Source organism: Mauremys reevesii, linkage group 3 (genome assembly GCF_016161935.1).
Source record: "Mauremys reevesii isolate NIE-2019 linkage group 3, ASM1616193v1, whole genome shotgun sequence".
Taxonomy (NCBI): Eukaryota; Metazoa; Chordata; order Testudines; family Geoemydidae; genus Mauremys; species Mauremys reevesii.
In genome coordinates, this window is record NC_052625.1 from 26,225,975 (window position 1) to 26,242,035 (window position 16,061).

Genomic DNA, 16,061 nt, shown 5'->3' on the forward strand with positions numbered 1-16,061 from the left:
GCAGGGACATGTTCATGCTGTCACACCCACCTGCAACTGAGCATGGTAGGGGAACATCAGAGTCAGATGACTCTCCTCACCTAGGAAAAGTGAGGGAAGTAGGGATTCCCAGAGAAAGACATACTAAAACACATACACACACACGAGAGTGCAAATAGAAAACCACTATTCAATGTAGCTAGGTAATCTAGAAATATTATAGTTATTTCAAGAAAAAAGGTATGCTAGGTATCAACACTATCTGAAACTGTTTTACATCATAAAGAACTGTCAACATTAATTGAACCTATTGAGAATTTGTTTTTGTTCAGTTGGAAGAATAACTAGCCTTACAAACATGAAATTGTTGATAATTAGAATATTTGCATATTCATTTGATCCTGTTTTTAGGATGTGATGTCATTAACATAGAAATTTCACTCATCTAATTCTGCTTAGCACCCTCGCTACTGAAAAAAAGAAAAAAACAACTGTAACATCTGTTAAATAATTTTAGATGGTTTTACCAGCTCAAGATCAAACTGCATTGTTGCAATCATTAAAAAGTAATTTTCCTTTACATTATTCACTCTTAAAAAATGCTCTCTTGTCCTCTGAATTTTTCTGGTTTCTAATTTCTTTAATTCATGAAAAGGAAAATTTTCTATATTCTTACCTCCATGCAAAAGTTTAACTTCTATTGATGTTAATGACAGCTAAGCATTGAAAGGAGAATGAAGAAATCTATTAAAGCATTGGAGAGACAAGGTGGGTGAGGTAATATCTTTTATTGGATCAGCTTCTGTTGGTGAGAGAGACAAGCTTACACAGAGCTCTTCATCAGATCTGGGAAACTTACTCAGGCCTGGTCTGCACTACAGAGTTAGGTCGTTGCCGTATAGCTTACGTCGACCTAACTGTTTAAGCATCTAAACTAAAAAGTCATCTACCAATGTAACTTGCCAACTATACCGACTTCACTCCACTTCTGTGAGCGGCGTAGTGCGTAGGTCAATGCAGTGTCAGTGTAGACACTGCATTAGTTGTGTTAACTTTAGTGGCCTCCAGAAGGTGTCCCACAATGCCTCATCATGACAGCTCTGGTCATCTTTTTGAACTCCGCTGCTTGGCAGCCAGGTAAATGGCCCTCCCCTCTTAAAGCCCGGCAAATTTTTGAAATTCCATTTCCTATTTGGTCAGTGTAGCGGGGTGGTCGCTTGCTCCAGCCCTGAAGGGGTTAAAACAGCCCTGGGAAAGAGCTGCCCCAGGGAGCCAGAAGATGAGGCTGATTGGGGAAGCTACCACAGCTGGGGCCGTACCCCAATCAGGCCACAGCTGGCCCTATAAAAGGATGTGGGACAGGAGCTCAGGCAGTCTCTCTCTAGCTGTGGAGAGAGATGGGCCTTGCTGCTTGGGAGCTCGACAGGGTATCTAGAGTGGAGCAGGGCTGGTGAAAGGCCAGAGGAGCTGGGGAACTCCAGGCTGGAAAACCCCCAGGCTGCAGGCCTTGGTAAAGGCCGGGAAGGGTACTGGGGTTGCAGAGGTACAGCCCAGGGTAGTCAAAGGCAGCAGGTCGAACTCCACCCTTGCCAATGATCAGTGGTGTAGACTGCAGTCTGCCCCAGTGAGCGGGGGCTACATGGTGACTGGCAGTAGCCACTGAGGCAAGGTGGGGGTAGAGGGTTGGAGGTTCCCCGGGTGGGGAGACCCAGAAGAGTGGGAGTACTGCCAGGGGGCAGCACCCAAGGTAAAGGGGCACTTGGGTCCGGGAGGGACACGGGGCCAGCGGCAGGCGAGACACCAGCCTGCAGAGGGCGCTCTGGGCTGGAAGAGCCAATTCCCAGGACAACCAGCAGGAGGCGTTGCGTCACTACAGTCAGCACGGAGAGCTCACATAACAAGTGCCCAGATGACCATGTTGGCTCCATGCTGCAGACACGCTTCTGCCTGGAGTACACAGGAGATGGTGGATCTCCTGGGTCTGTGGGGAGAAGACGCTGTTGGCACAACTCCGAACCAGCCATAGAAATGTCGACATATATGAGCATATTGCTCAGGGAATGGGGAAGAAGGGCTACAGCAGGAACACGCAGCAATGCCAGATGAAAATTAAGTTGCTGCAGCAGGCATACCAGAAGGCAGGGGAGGCAAATCATTAGTCTGGTGTGGAGTCACAGACATGCTGCTTCTACAAGAAGCTGCATGCCATCTTTGGGGGAGACCCTACCACAACTGCCAAAAGCCCAGTGGATACTTTGGGGGAGTACTTCAGGGGAGCTGGAGTCACAGGCCTCCACAGTGCACAATGAGGAGGTGGTGTTGGATGAAGAAGAAGAGGAGGAGGAGTTTGGGGGACAGGCAACCAGGGGATACAGTGGCGTGGTGAGCCAGGACCTCTTTCTGACGCCGGAGCAGTTGTACCACGCCCAGCAGTCCAACACCGGCGAGCCTAATGCAGGGGAAGGAACCTCTGGTAAGTATGCAGTTTGCTTTGATATTTCAGGGACAAATCTGTTCATTTACTATTTTTTAATTGGGTTAACAATAAGCATTAAAGGTAGAGTTACTCTCTGCTTCTCATTCTCCTGTACAGACAGGCAGAGAAGCCCTGTGGAACAGGTTTTTTTTATGTGCACTGGGATGTCCCGTGAATCCTCAGAGATAGTGAGGAAACTTTCCTGGAGGTAGTCTGCAATCCTCTGCTGAAGGTTTTTTGGGGGGGCTCCCTTATTTCTTCCACTATGGTAGGACACTTCCCCATGTCAGTCAGCAATTATTTCAGCAGGCACCATTGCAGCTCACAGCCTAGCAGCATATGTACCTACTCTGCAGCCAGACTCATGCAGGAGCTCTTCCCTTTCAGCCTCCATTACCCACAGGAGTGAGATATCAGCTAAAATCATCATCATCTGTGGAAAATGGTGCTAGTATTCAGCTGAGTTGCCCTAACCGCATATACTTGTGCTCGTTTGCTTCCCCTCCCTCCCTTTATTGTCCCAAATCATCCCCTTGTCCCCAGGCCATACTCACTGAAGCTGGATTGCTGCTATGCTATATGAGACCCAGGGGAATGAAAATGTAGTGCTTGTAACTTGCATTGATCAAGGGGACACCAGCAGAGCAGTTCAGCCAGATGAGGAGAAGAGAGAGGATGCAACACAACATATTCCAAGAGATCCTGCAAGCCTCTGGTGCTGTGGATACCGACCAGAGGGCTCGGAGGAGTACCCTTTCAGACAGAATGGAAAGGGAGAGTGTGGAGAGGAGAAACACGCAACAAAAGGACAGAGACGTGCAGCAGGACCTGATACCATTTCTCAAGTACCGGATGGACATGCTGGAGACTCTTACATACCTTCGGGTCCAAGTCACCTGTGCTTGCTTCCCATTGCAGCCTATCGAACTGCATTCCGGGACCCCCCCCCCACATCCCACATATGTTCCCAGGCCGCTGCAGTACCCCTACCACTCCACCCTGAGGGAGAGTACATACAATCACAGCCGCACATACACTCATCTAATATCTGGAAGTTTGTTCTTAGCCAGATCCCCTCAATTGAGAATGCTTTGTCTCCAGCTCTCACATGCTTTGTTCTGGGTTTTGTGATCTTCATTGTTCCAGAGGAACATGTCTTTCTCAGCAGTTCATGTAGATATGAAGTTTTCAGAAACACCTCATTCCCATTTTCAAATGTGACTCAGGGCTTATCTACATGTTCAGTGCTGGAGTGGCTCAGCTGCATGTAGTGCTTTAGTAAAGATGCCACTATTCGGATGGGAGAACTTCTCCTGTCCATGTAGTTATTCCACCTCTGGCAGAGGTGGTAGCTATGTCAACTGTGGGTTAGGTCGGTATAACGGTGTTGCTCAAGGTTGTGGATTTTTCACACCCCTGAGCAACAAAGTTATGCCGATTATAAGTTTGTAGGGTACACCTGACCTTAGACACTTAGGAGGAGCCTGTGTCTCTGTCAAGGTTTCCTCCTCACTCTGAACTTTAGAGTACAAATGTGGGGACCTGCATGGACCCTTCTAAGCTTAATTTCCAGCTTAGATCTGATAGCGCTGCCACCAACCAAAAATATAGTGTTTCGGTACACTTTCCATTCATAGAATCATAGAATCTCAGGGTTGGAAGGGACCTCAGGAGGTCATCTAGTCCAACCCCCTGCTCAAAGCAGGACCAAACCCAACTAAATCATCCCAGCCAGGGCTTTGTCAAGCCTGACCTTAAAAACCTCTAAGGAAGGAGATTCCACCACCTCCTTAGGTAACCCATTCCAGTTCTTCACCACCCTACTAGTGAAAAAGTTTTTCCTAATGTCCAGCCTAAACCTCCCCCTCTGCAACTTGAGACCATTACTCCTTGTTCTGTCATCTTCTACCACTGAGAACAGTCTAGATCCATCCTCTTTGGAACCCCCTTTCAGGTAGTTCAAAGCAGCTATCAAATCCCCCCTCCTTCTTCTCTTCTGCAGGCTAAACAATCCCAGTTCCCTCAGCCTCTCCTCATAAGTCATGTGCTCAGCCCCCTAATCATTTTTGTTGCCCTCCGCTGGACTCTCTCCAATTTATCCACATCTTTCTTGTAGTGTGGGGCCCAAAACTGGACACAGTACTCCAAATGAGGCCTCACCAGTGCTGAATAGAGGGGAATGATCACATCCCTCGATCTGCTGGAAATGCCCCTACTTATACAACCCAAAATGCCATTAGCCTTCTTGGCAACAAGGGCACACTGTTGACTCATATTCAGCTTTTCGTCCACCGTAACCCCTAGGTCCTTTTTTGCAGAACTGCTGCCCAGCCATTCGGTCCCTAGTCTGTAGCAGTGCATGGGATTCTTCCATCCTAAGTGCAAGACTCTGCACTTGTCCTTGTTGAACCTCATCATATTTCTTTTGGCTCAATCCTCTAATTTGTCTAGGTCCCTCTGTATCCTATCCCTACCCTCCAGCGTATCAACCACTCCTCCCAGTTTAGTGTCATCTGCAAACTTCATAAGGGTGCAGTCCACACCATCCTCCAGATCGTTAATGAAGATATTGAACAAAACCGGCCCCAGCACCGACCCTTGGGGCACTCCACTTGATACCGGCTGCCAACTAGACATGGAACCATTGATCACTACCCGTTGAGCCCGACCATCTAGCCAGTTTTCTATCCACCTTACCGTCCATTCATCCAGCCCATACTTCTTTAACTTGCTGGCAAGAATACTGTGGGAGACTGTACCAAAAGCTTTGCTAAAGTCCAGAAATAGCACATCCACTGCTTTCCCCTCATCCACAGAACCGGTTATCTCATCATAGAAGGCAATTAGGTTAGTCAGGCATGACTTGCCCTTGGTGAATCCATGCTGACTGTTCCTGATCACTTTCCCCTCCTTTAAGTGGTTCAGAATTGATTCCTTGAGGACCTGTTCCATGATTTTTCCAGGGACTGAGGCGAGACTGACTGGCCTGTAGTTCCCTGGATCTTCCTTCTTCCCTTTTTTAAAGATGGGCACTACATTAGCTTTTTTCCAGTCATCCGGGACCTCCCCCGATCGCCATGATTTTTCAAAGATAATGGCCAATGGCTCTGCAATCTCATCGGCCAACTCCTTTAGCACCCTCGGATGCAGCGCATCCAGCCCCATGGACTTGTGCTCGTCCAGCTTTTCTAAATAGTCCCGAACTACTACTTTCTCCACAGAGAGCTGGTCACCTCCTCCCCATACCGTGCTGCAGAGTGCAGCTGTCTGGGAGCTGACCTTGTCTGTGAAGACAGAGGCAAAAAAAGCATTGAGTACACTAGCTTTCTCCACATCCTCTGTCACTAGGTTCCCTCCTTCATTCAGCAAGGATCCCACGCTTTCCTTGACTTTCTTCTTGTTGCTAACATACCTGAAGAAACCCTTCTTGTTACTCCTAACATCTCCGGCTAGCTGCAACTCCAAGTGTGATTTGGCCTTCCTAATTTCACTCCTGCATGCCTGAGCAATACTTTTATACTCCTCCCTGGTTATTTGTCCAATCTTCCACTTCTTGTAAGCTGTTTTTTTGTGTTTAAGACGAGCAAGGATTTCACTGTTAAGCCAAGCTGGTCGCCTGCCATATTTACTTTTCTTCCTACACATCGGGATGGTTTGTTCCTGCAACCTCAATAAGGATTCTTTAAAATACAGCCAGCTTTCCTCGACTCCTTTCCCCGTCATGTTATTCTCCCAGGGGACCTTGCCCATCAGTTCCCTGAGGGAGTCGAAGTCTGCTTTTCTGAAGTCCAGGGTCTCTGTTCTACTGCTCTCCTTTCTCCCTTGTGTCAGGATCCTGAACTCGACCATCTCATGGTCACTACCTCCCAGGTTCCCATCCATTATTGCTTCCTCTACTATTTCTTCCCTGTTTGTGAGCAGCAGGTCAAGAAGAGCTTTTCCCCTAGTTGGTTCCTCCAGCACTTGCACCAGGAAATTTTCCCCTACACTTTCCAGAAACTTCCTGGATTGTCTGTGCACTGCTGTATTGCTCTCCCAGCAGATATCGGGGTGATTAAAGTCACCCATGAGAACCAGGGCCCAGACCAGGGCCCAAACCCCCAAACCTTCCCTGGGGAACCCAAGACCCAAATCCCTTGGGTCTTAACACAAGGAAAAATTAACCATTCCTCCCTCTTTTCCCCCCCAGACTTTCCCCTCCGTGGGTTGCCTTGAGAGGCTTTACACAGATCCAAACTCCTTGGATCTTAAAACAAAGAGGAATTAAGCATCCCCCCTCCTTTTTCCCCCCACCAACTCCTGGTGAGTCCAGACCCAACTCCTTGGATCTTAAAACAAAGAAAATCAATCAGGGTCTTAAAAAGAAAGCTTTTAATTAAAGAAAGAAAAAGTAAAATTTATCTCTGTAAAATCAGGATGGAAAAATGTATTACAGGGCACTTAAGTTTATATAGCCAGAGAAATCCCCTCTAGCCTCAGGTTCAAAGTTACAGCAAACAGAGGTAAAAATCCTTCCAGCAAAAGAAACATTTACAGGTTGAGAAAACAAACAGAAGACTAACACGCCTTCCTGACTAGGTACTTACAAATTTGAAACATGAGACTGATTCAGAAAGATTTGGAGAGCCTGGATGGACGTCTGGTCCCTCTCATGTCCCGAGAGCGAACAACCCCCAAAACAAAGAACACAAACAAAGACTTCCCTGCACCAAGATTTGAAAGTATCTTGTTCCCTTATTGTTTCTCTGGTCAGGTGTCAGCCAGGTTTACTGAGCTTCTTAACCCTTTACAGGTAAAAGAGACATTAACCCTTAACTATCTGTTTATGACAGTCTCACTGAAAGTCATTCATATTTATGCACCTAAATACTTAAGTCACTTTTGAAAATGGGACTTAAGCTTCTTAGTCATTAGGAATTTTTGAAAATATTACCCATTTTTCCAGTGTAGCTGTGACTTGATCTGTTAAGCGCCTTGAAGATTTAAATTAGCAGCAGAACTGTATAGGGATCCATTGAAGGGATTGGAGCACAGACATGATGAATTTTTAGCCTAAACTGTGGAAGAAGGGGGCAGCTCTATTTTGCATTAGCTGGTGCCTTTGCATTATTTGCACATTCAGCTTTAGATACAGTGAATTACAGTAGTTAAGTCTAGAGGTGAAAAATGCCTGTACCACTGTGACCAGGTCCTAATCCATGTGCCGGGGTGGAGTTTCCTAGCAAGAAAATGAAAAAGATACTTTGTTTTTGATTCTGTGTGATCATCCAAGTTCAGTGATAAGTCACACAGGACCCTTAGGCTTTGCATCACTTTGATTAGTGGGAACAGGTTGATTTCACTGGAAAAATGGAGGAGGATAGTGTCCTAACTAGTTTCCCTCTGTCCAGCCATCATCACTTTGGTCTTGCGTGAGTTGAGTTTGAGCCAGCTCTTTTCCATCCAGGAGCTAGCTTGTGGAAAATGTTAGCTATAGTTGTATCAGTGGGAAATGAAATATAGTTGTCATCAGCATATAGTTGACAACAAAGCCTCATTATCTTTCCAAGTGTTCTCATATTAAAGAGAACAGAGAAGAGTATGGAACCCCAAGGGACTCAACAGGTGACAGTTTTTGAGAAACAGGAGCAGTTACTCATTACCATTCTGGAGAGTAATGATGGAGTCACTGCAGTGCTGATCCAGCTTCTCAAGTTTTGTCGTGTAGGCTAGTCCCAGAACTAGTAGCTCCTTGCTCCTCTTTTAAAGAAAAAAAGAAAAGAAAAGAAAATCCTTCCAGCAACCTGCTCAAGCAGCTCTGTGCAACCAATATTGCTCAGCTTACAAGTAAAAGGGTGATTTTTAAAAAAATAGACAATATATCTAATTGAACTGAGCTGCTGAAAATCAATGTTTTTTTTCTGCCTTTTACATTACCATGAATAAAAATTCTGAAATTAGAATTTAACGGACAATTTTATTGATGAGCGAGGCACAATAGAACCCAGCTTTCTTCCATAGCTGTATTGGTTGTGCAGTGTTAACAGTAGTACAGTTTTGTTAATAAAGTAAGCCAGTATGGCCCAAGACACAACACAAGCAGATAGGTTGTGTGAGAAAACACATTTTTATGTATGCATATCTCTGGCCAAAACAACACCTTAAGTAAGGCCACAGCAAAACTGGATAATAAAATGCTAAATCTGTCCTTGAGACAGAAGATGGTGCGTAACTTAGGTTACATTTAATGAGTTTCAGGCCTTAGGTGGTGATGACTACTTACTATTCTTGAAAGAAAAGATTCCTATCATGTATTTTTCTTTCTTTTTTTTAAATTCATACAGTATCTGTAGTCTAATAAAAACATTTAATTGGATACCTTGTTTTTGTGCAAGCATGTGTAATTTTGTGGTGAAATATTTTAAATTCCATTCTTACCATTAATGCTGTGATGCGTCCTATAACTTTTATACTCCATAATTTTATAGTCCAAACCAGTAGACATCTTTCAGAGAATTAAAATTATCCCATGTAACATTTCTTTCCAAATTGTCTTAGTTTTGTCTGTGAGTAGCTGAGTAGTTCCATAGATCCAGATAATTCCACAGAAAAGATTGTGTAAGTATATTCTCTATATTTAAAAGAATATTAGTGCTAGTAATTCATCTCTCGTGACTTCAGCAAGTAGGAAATAACAAAATTAGTGTCTATGTACAATAAAGGAAAATAATCAGGAAATTGATTTTAATGTCAAGGTTCAAAGGGATTTTAAACATAGTTTAAAAAAGTTAACAGTTCTGTAAAATATCTTTCTGGGGTTATTTTGGTTGATTTTAATTTCTAATTTTTAAAGCCAGGAGCTGTTCTCTAATATAGTGTCTTTTCTATAACAATAGCATAGTCAACGTCTTTTTTTTATTTGGCCTTTTCTGCTCAAAGTTACCGTGTGTGTGTGTGTGTGTGTGTGTGCGCGCGCGCGCGCGCGTGCGTGTTGGATGGGGAGGGTTAAGAGGATATATATTTTTGACAACAGGTAGTGTTTCCTCCTATTGTTGATCTTCTTGTTACCACTTCAGAGTATTTGTAGGAAAGAAGTAGCAACAGAGTCAACCTCTGGTCAAGCTTTGATTGCAATTCAAAGTTGAGGTGATTAGGCCCCCATGATTCATTGAACACTACTCAGTAAGACTTGGAATGGCATTCATATTGTCAGATTTTAGAGGGGCAGAAATAGACAGCTTTAGCAGCAGCTTAGTAGTAGTATAACAAATGTTTTGGCCAAAAAAATAGAAGGATCTTTAAGGAGTCACATTACCCTTTTCCTACAACTGTACAGAGAGTTGATGTATAGTAGTTACTTATAGTTGTATTACAGCCACTTTGTAGTTCTCTATGCAACAGAGTTGCAGACTAGTTAAAACCTGTTTAGTTGACTGTATAATGAAGAAAGAAAAGTTATGCAAATGGTTGGCAACGTTTCTAAAAATGGTAGTTAATTTATCACTTCAGGCTGCTCTAATTCATGCCAAGGGGTCTAGCCAAGCATGACAGACAACGCAGTATTGTAAGAGTACAAAGATGAGCATTACACCAGCCCGGTATTTTTAAAATGCTTTCTGATTGACTAATTTAAGATGTTAGCAATATAAAAAAGAAATGTTGTTTTTTAAAATACATAATTTTAGCCTGGTAGTCTCTCTTCAACAGTTAATAGTTGTAACATGTATCATTATCTTTGTCATCTTTTGTCCTTGTTTCATTTAATTAAATCTTCTGCATTTCTTTTAGTTTTTTAGCCTTTTTTAATGGGAAAAGAGCAAAATTGTTGAATTTAGTCTTTTTGTCAGGATCGCAGATATACAGAAATCATGATTATTTATCAGAAACTTTTGATATTTAACTAGGCCAAAACTACCACCTAAATATTTTCTGTAACATTTACTGGCCCATGTAGTTCAGGGTCTTTAAAAGCTTAAACAGCTGTTACTATCAATAAAACTCTGCATCAAGTGGTTGGTCCTTTACTGAGGGAACTTAAGAGGTTTACACCTTGCTTTTTCTGCTGTCTGCTGTATAACTCACTTAAGGCATATGCAACACAGGTCTAATTTAGTTTTACTCTAATCTTAATCAGTTGAGCTATAAATTTGCTCATCCCTATACCATGTGTTGAAAGCTGTGTTACCCATAAGTGTTTAGCTATAGCTAAGAATATTTGCAAGAAATCCCACTTTCAGGTGTAAAACTCTCCTACAATACTTAACTGTAAAACAAGGCCCATCCCCAGAAACATCATTTTTAGATTTGCTGCATCAAGTGAATTAGCATTTCTGATTTTAATTCTTAAATTTGCTCTCTTGCATGCAGTTAATCACTAAAGTAGAGGTTCTCAGACTGTGGTCCGTGAGCTCCATTCGAGAAAATGAAGGGCCACCCACCTAATTAGTGGAGCCACGCATGCGTGGCTCCACTAATTAGGTGCCTGGACCCTGGAGAAGATGCACATGTAAGGTGAGGTGGTGGCCTTGGGCGGAATAGGGGGTAGGTGGGAGGGGGCAGTGGGGTCAGAAGAGGGGGTGGAAGGAATTTGGGATGTGCAGGGCTGCGGCAGCCAGAGAAAGAAGCGATTGTCCCCAGCTCCAGGGCTGCGGCTGCCGGGGAGAGATGGCCCTCCTTCCCAGCCTCAGCTCTGTGGCTGCTGTCGGGGGGAGAGACCCCCTCTTCCCCGCCACAGCTCGGGGGTTGCTGCGGCGGGGAAGAGAGGGCACATCCATCGCATTAGAAAGGTAAGACTACTGATATTAAAATATGAGTTGTGTGCTTTTATTTGTAGAACAAAAAACATTAATAATTAAAGTGTTTTAATAATAGTTTTATAATAGTTAGCTAATGGTACAAACAACATTTGGAAAGATCATTAAGTGATCCGCAAAGACCCTCAGCAATTTTCAAGTGGTCCGCAAAAAAAACCCAACTTTGAGAACCACTGCACTAGAGTGTACTTGCATATTGTGTGTATGTTGTATTATTTTTTGTGTTGGGTATTGGTATTGTACATGTTGTTGAATCTGTGCCATAATGAGAAATAAAAAAATGTTACTTCAAAGCTTCAAATGGGGTGGCGTCTGCTGTGGTATGTACATCTGGGCTCTGAAAGGAAACTACTCTGCCTCAAAAGAATTAGGTTCTGTTTAGACTGGGGATTTGCCTTGATTACAGCTTTCAGTGACCAACTGTCTCTGTAGTTCTGCCATAGCACTCCCTAGTGTAGACAGTCTTACCCCTGCTTGAAACCAGGCTAAAATCTCCTGGTGCAAATAGTGATTTCGCCTCTCTGCACTCAGAATCATACCAGCACAGCTACACAGATGGCTGGCTGTTAATAGTGTTAATTGTCTCAAATACACGTCCAGGTAAGCCTCCAAAAGTATGTACTTGGAAATAAAGGAAAGTGAATCTTTCATGGTAGTTGGCTTCACTTACAGTTTTAAGCATTTTAAGAATACCTGTGTATTTTGTTTTAGATTCACTTAATACCTACATAACTCTCTGTTAAAACATAAAAGCGAAAGAACAGCTAGTAGAAAGTGGAATGACCAATATTTGTAATTTTCATTTTCTTACAGTATAAATAAAGTATAAAATAAATAAATACATTTATCAATAATCTATTAATAGGACTGTAAATATCAGCTAATTTTAAAAGGCTTTTTTTTTTTTTTACTGCATTCTTCCTTTGATTCAGGATCTGTAGTTGGCCTAGGATCTGTATGCTGGCTTTGTGCCACTAGGGGATTTCACTATACTGGGATGATCCTTCAGTGCCCAGTTACACCAGTTCTGCAGCCACCAGAAAGAGAACAAAGCTTTTGTAGAATTGATGCAAAGCTTTAAGGTTTTTACAAAGCCCAAACAGTTAAATCTAGAATGTGTGTGAATGAGTTTGAATTAAGATATATATTATTTTGAAGCTACTCCTATTTCACTGACTTCAGTTTCAGTGTGATTAGCATTTGATGTTTGACTTGGTTCAGTACACATGAATTAAAAATATTAATTTTCTCAATTTCCACAGGAGACTTTGCAGCAGTTGATCATGATGTCTTTGCCAAATGTCTTAATAATTGGCAAAAATCCTTTTTCTGGTAAGTTTTTTAATTTCATTGTTTAAAATTTGTAGTTAGCTTATTGAAAATGTAGCTCAGGTAGGAATGAGCCACACCAGATGGCTTGATGAAAATTTTAGCAAACACTTGACTACAGAATGATTAATTTCATTGCTTCTGCTCAGATCTGACGGTCAACCATGAACAAACACAAAATATTAAACAACTAAAACCTCGAGATAGACATGCTCCCATTGGGATTTATATTAAAGTATAACTGTCTTTTTAATTTTTTCCATGCCATGCTTCAGTGCATGGAAGGAGGAATCATTTCTCTTGGGCAAGAGGAACCATCTCAAACAAAACTACCTATCTGTTATCTTCCTTGTCAAATTCATTGTTTATAACCTTGACATTATCCTTGACCCTGAACTTTCCTTTCTCCTCCCATATCTGTAAATCTGTCTCTATAGCCATGTCTGTAACATTTCCCATTTTCCTGGGTACTGTGCCTCCACTCATTTGTGACTTTCTTTTCTAATCTTGACTGTTGCTGCTATCTTCTCCTAGGCCTCTCAGGGTATGTCCACATAGCCCATGGAAGCAAGTCTCTCAGCCATGGCTGACAGACTTGAGGTAGAGGGGCTCTCACTAACATTCTGAAAATAGCTATGTAGGTAGTGCTTTGAAGTTGCAGCTCAGGCTCTAAAGCCAAGGGGTGGGGCAGGTTTTAGAACCTGAGCTCCAGCTGCAACTTCAAGCTGTTGTCTATGCAGCTATTTTTAGAGCACTTACACAAGCATGCTAGCACATATCTGTTGACCCACCTGGGAGGCTCACTTCTGGGAGCTGTGTACACATACAGCCAGGGTCTCGGCTCCCTAGGTTCTAGTATATGTAGAATACTTCTGCCTCCTTTCTCATGTGTAGTAAGAAGTCTGAACATGTTCCCGCCATTCTCAAACACCACAGACTGTACAGTTATTGCATGTGATAGTTCAAAACATTCCATGGATTTGCTTTGACTTGCTTCAGAGACCTCATCTATTTGTATTAGTTTTTTCTTTTGTTGCCAGTGATCATTTAACACCTGCTTCTGACTTGTTTGACTGAATCCTTCATTTTTTTTAATGTTAGTAAAATCAGATGTGAGAGGCCAGGTACTGTCATGTATAAAAAACTGGCTAAGAGAGAGAAAACAAAGATAGGAGTAAATGGTTAATATTTGTAATAGGAAAAGGCTAACAGTATGGTATCACAAAGTTAAATACCAGGTTCATTGTACTTTAATATATTTATTATCTGGAAAAGGGATGAGCAGTGAGGTAGCAAAATTTGAAGATGACAAAAAATTATTTAGGTTACTCAAGATGGGAGAAAACTGAGAGGAAATTCAGACACACCTAATTAGGCTAAGTGTATGGACAACCTGATGGGAGATGAAATTCAATGTTCACAAATACCATGTGAAATGTACATTAGAGTGAGTAGTTTGAGCTACTTATATACCTTACATGGTCCTAATTTAACTATCAACTCAGGTAAAAGGCTTGGCCATCGCTGGGAAAATTCTATGAAGAGCTCTTCTCTGTGTGCAGCAGTGATTTAAAAAAAAGCAAAAACAATGTTAGGATACATAAGAAAAAGGCTGGAAAATAATTTGCAAAGTAGTACAATGCCATAATATAAATCAGTGGTATGCCCTCACTTGGAGGCCTGTGTTCAGTTCTCAAAAATTATATAGCAGAAATAGAGGTGGTTCAGAGACAGGCAGTGAGAATAAGAGGCATGGAAAAATTCTCATGAACAGTGATTGAAAAGATTGAGATTGTTTACCTCAGTGAGGAAAGGAATAAGATGAGCATTGTAAAATAATGGATGATATAGAAGAGGTAAAGCAGGGTCTTCTGTTCACCCTATTTCAGAATGAAAGGACAAGGGGACATTCAATGAAATTTGAAAGTGACAAAATCAGAACTGATAAATAGAATTTTTTTTTCACCTAATTCACTGCCTGTGTAACTTGTTGCCACCATCACTGATGCCAGGAACTTATCAGATGTCAAAAAAGAACTGGGTGCTTATTTGGATTCAAAGATTAAACAAGAGTTTTGGAAAGAGTATTAACTTTAGCTTCAGGCCATACTAGTCCCTAACTTTTGCGTTTTAAGAGGAAACTTTCCCTGGGGGAGAAGTTCTCCAATAACAGTGTATTGAATTGTTTTATACACCTTTCTTTGAAGCATCTTAGAACATAAGAACATAAGAAAGGCCGTACTGGGTCAGACCAAAGGTCCATCTAGCCCAGTATCTGTCTACCTACAGTGGCCAATGCCAGGTGCCCCTGAGGGAGTGAACCTAACAGGCAATGATCAAGTGATCTCTCTCCTGCCATCCATCTCCATCCTCTGACCAACAGAGGCTAGGGACACCATTCTTACCCATCCTGGCTAATAGCCATTTATGGACTTAGCCACCATGAATTTATCCAGTCCCCTTTTAAACATTGTTATAGTCCTAGCCTTCACAACCTCCTCAGGTAAGGAGTTCCACAAGTTGACTGTGCGCTGCGTGAGGAAGAACTTCCTTTTATTTGTTTTAAACCTGCTGCCTATTAATTTCATTTGGTGACCCCTAGTTCTTGTATTATGGGAATAAGTAAATAACTCTTCCTTATCCACTTTCTCAACATCACTCATGATTTTATATACCTCTATCATGTCCCCCCTTAGTCTTCTCTTTTCCAAACTGAAGAGTCCTAGCCTCTTTAATCTTTCCTCATATGGGACCCTCTCTAAACCCCTAATCATTTTAGTTGCTCTTTTCTGAACCTTTTCTAGTGCTAGAATATCTTTTTTGAGGTGAGGAGACCAGATCTGTACACAGTATTCGAGATGTGGGCGTACCATGGATTTATATAAGGGCAATAATATATTCTCAGTCTTATTCTCTATCCCCTTTTTAATGATTCCTAACATCCTGTTTGCTTTTTTGACCGCCTCTGCACACTGCGTGGACATCTTCAGAGAACTATCCACGATAACTCCAAGATCTTTTTCCTGACTCGTTGTAGCTAAATTAGCCCCCATCATGTTGTATGTATAGTTGGGGTTATTTTTTCCAATGTGCATTACTTTACATTTATCCACATTAAATTTCATTTGCCATTTTGTTGCCCAATCACTTAGTTTTGTGAGATCTTTTTGAAGTTCTTCACAATCTGCTTTGGTCTTAACTATCTTGAGTAGTTTAGTATCATCTGCAAACTTAGCCACCTCACTGTTTACCCCTTTCTCCAGATCATTTATGAATAAATTGAATAGGATTGGTCCTAGGACTGACCCTTGGGGGACACCACTAGTTACACCTCTCCATTCTGAGAATTTACCATTAATTCCTACCCTTTGTTCCCTGTCCTTTAACCAGTTCTCAATCCATGAAAGGACCTTTCCTTTTATCCCATGACACCTTAATTTACGTAATTTAATTTACTTAATTTAATCTTGTACAGACTGCTGTTG

The 16,061-nt window shown here is 42.2% G+C and overlaps 1 protein-coding gene across 16 annotated transcripts in view; it reads left to right on the forward strand.

Annotated features, from left to right (window-relative positions):
• Nucleotides 1-16,061, forward strand: part of CCDC88A (coiled-coil domain containing 88A) — a 374,196-nt gene that overhangs the window by 86,582 nt on the left and 271,553 nt on the right. For all 16 annotated transcript variants that reach the window (XM_039529475.1, XM_039529472.1, XM_039529474.1 and 13 more), the window contains one exon: nt 12,510-12,579. In XM_039529475.1, the coding sequence (XP_039385409.1) occupies nt 12,510-12,579 (70 nt within the window). The remainder of the gene's footprint in view (nt 1-12,509; nt 12,580-16,061) is intronic.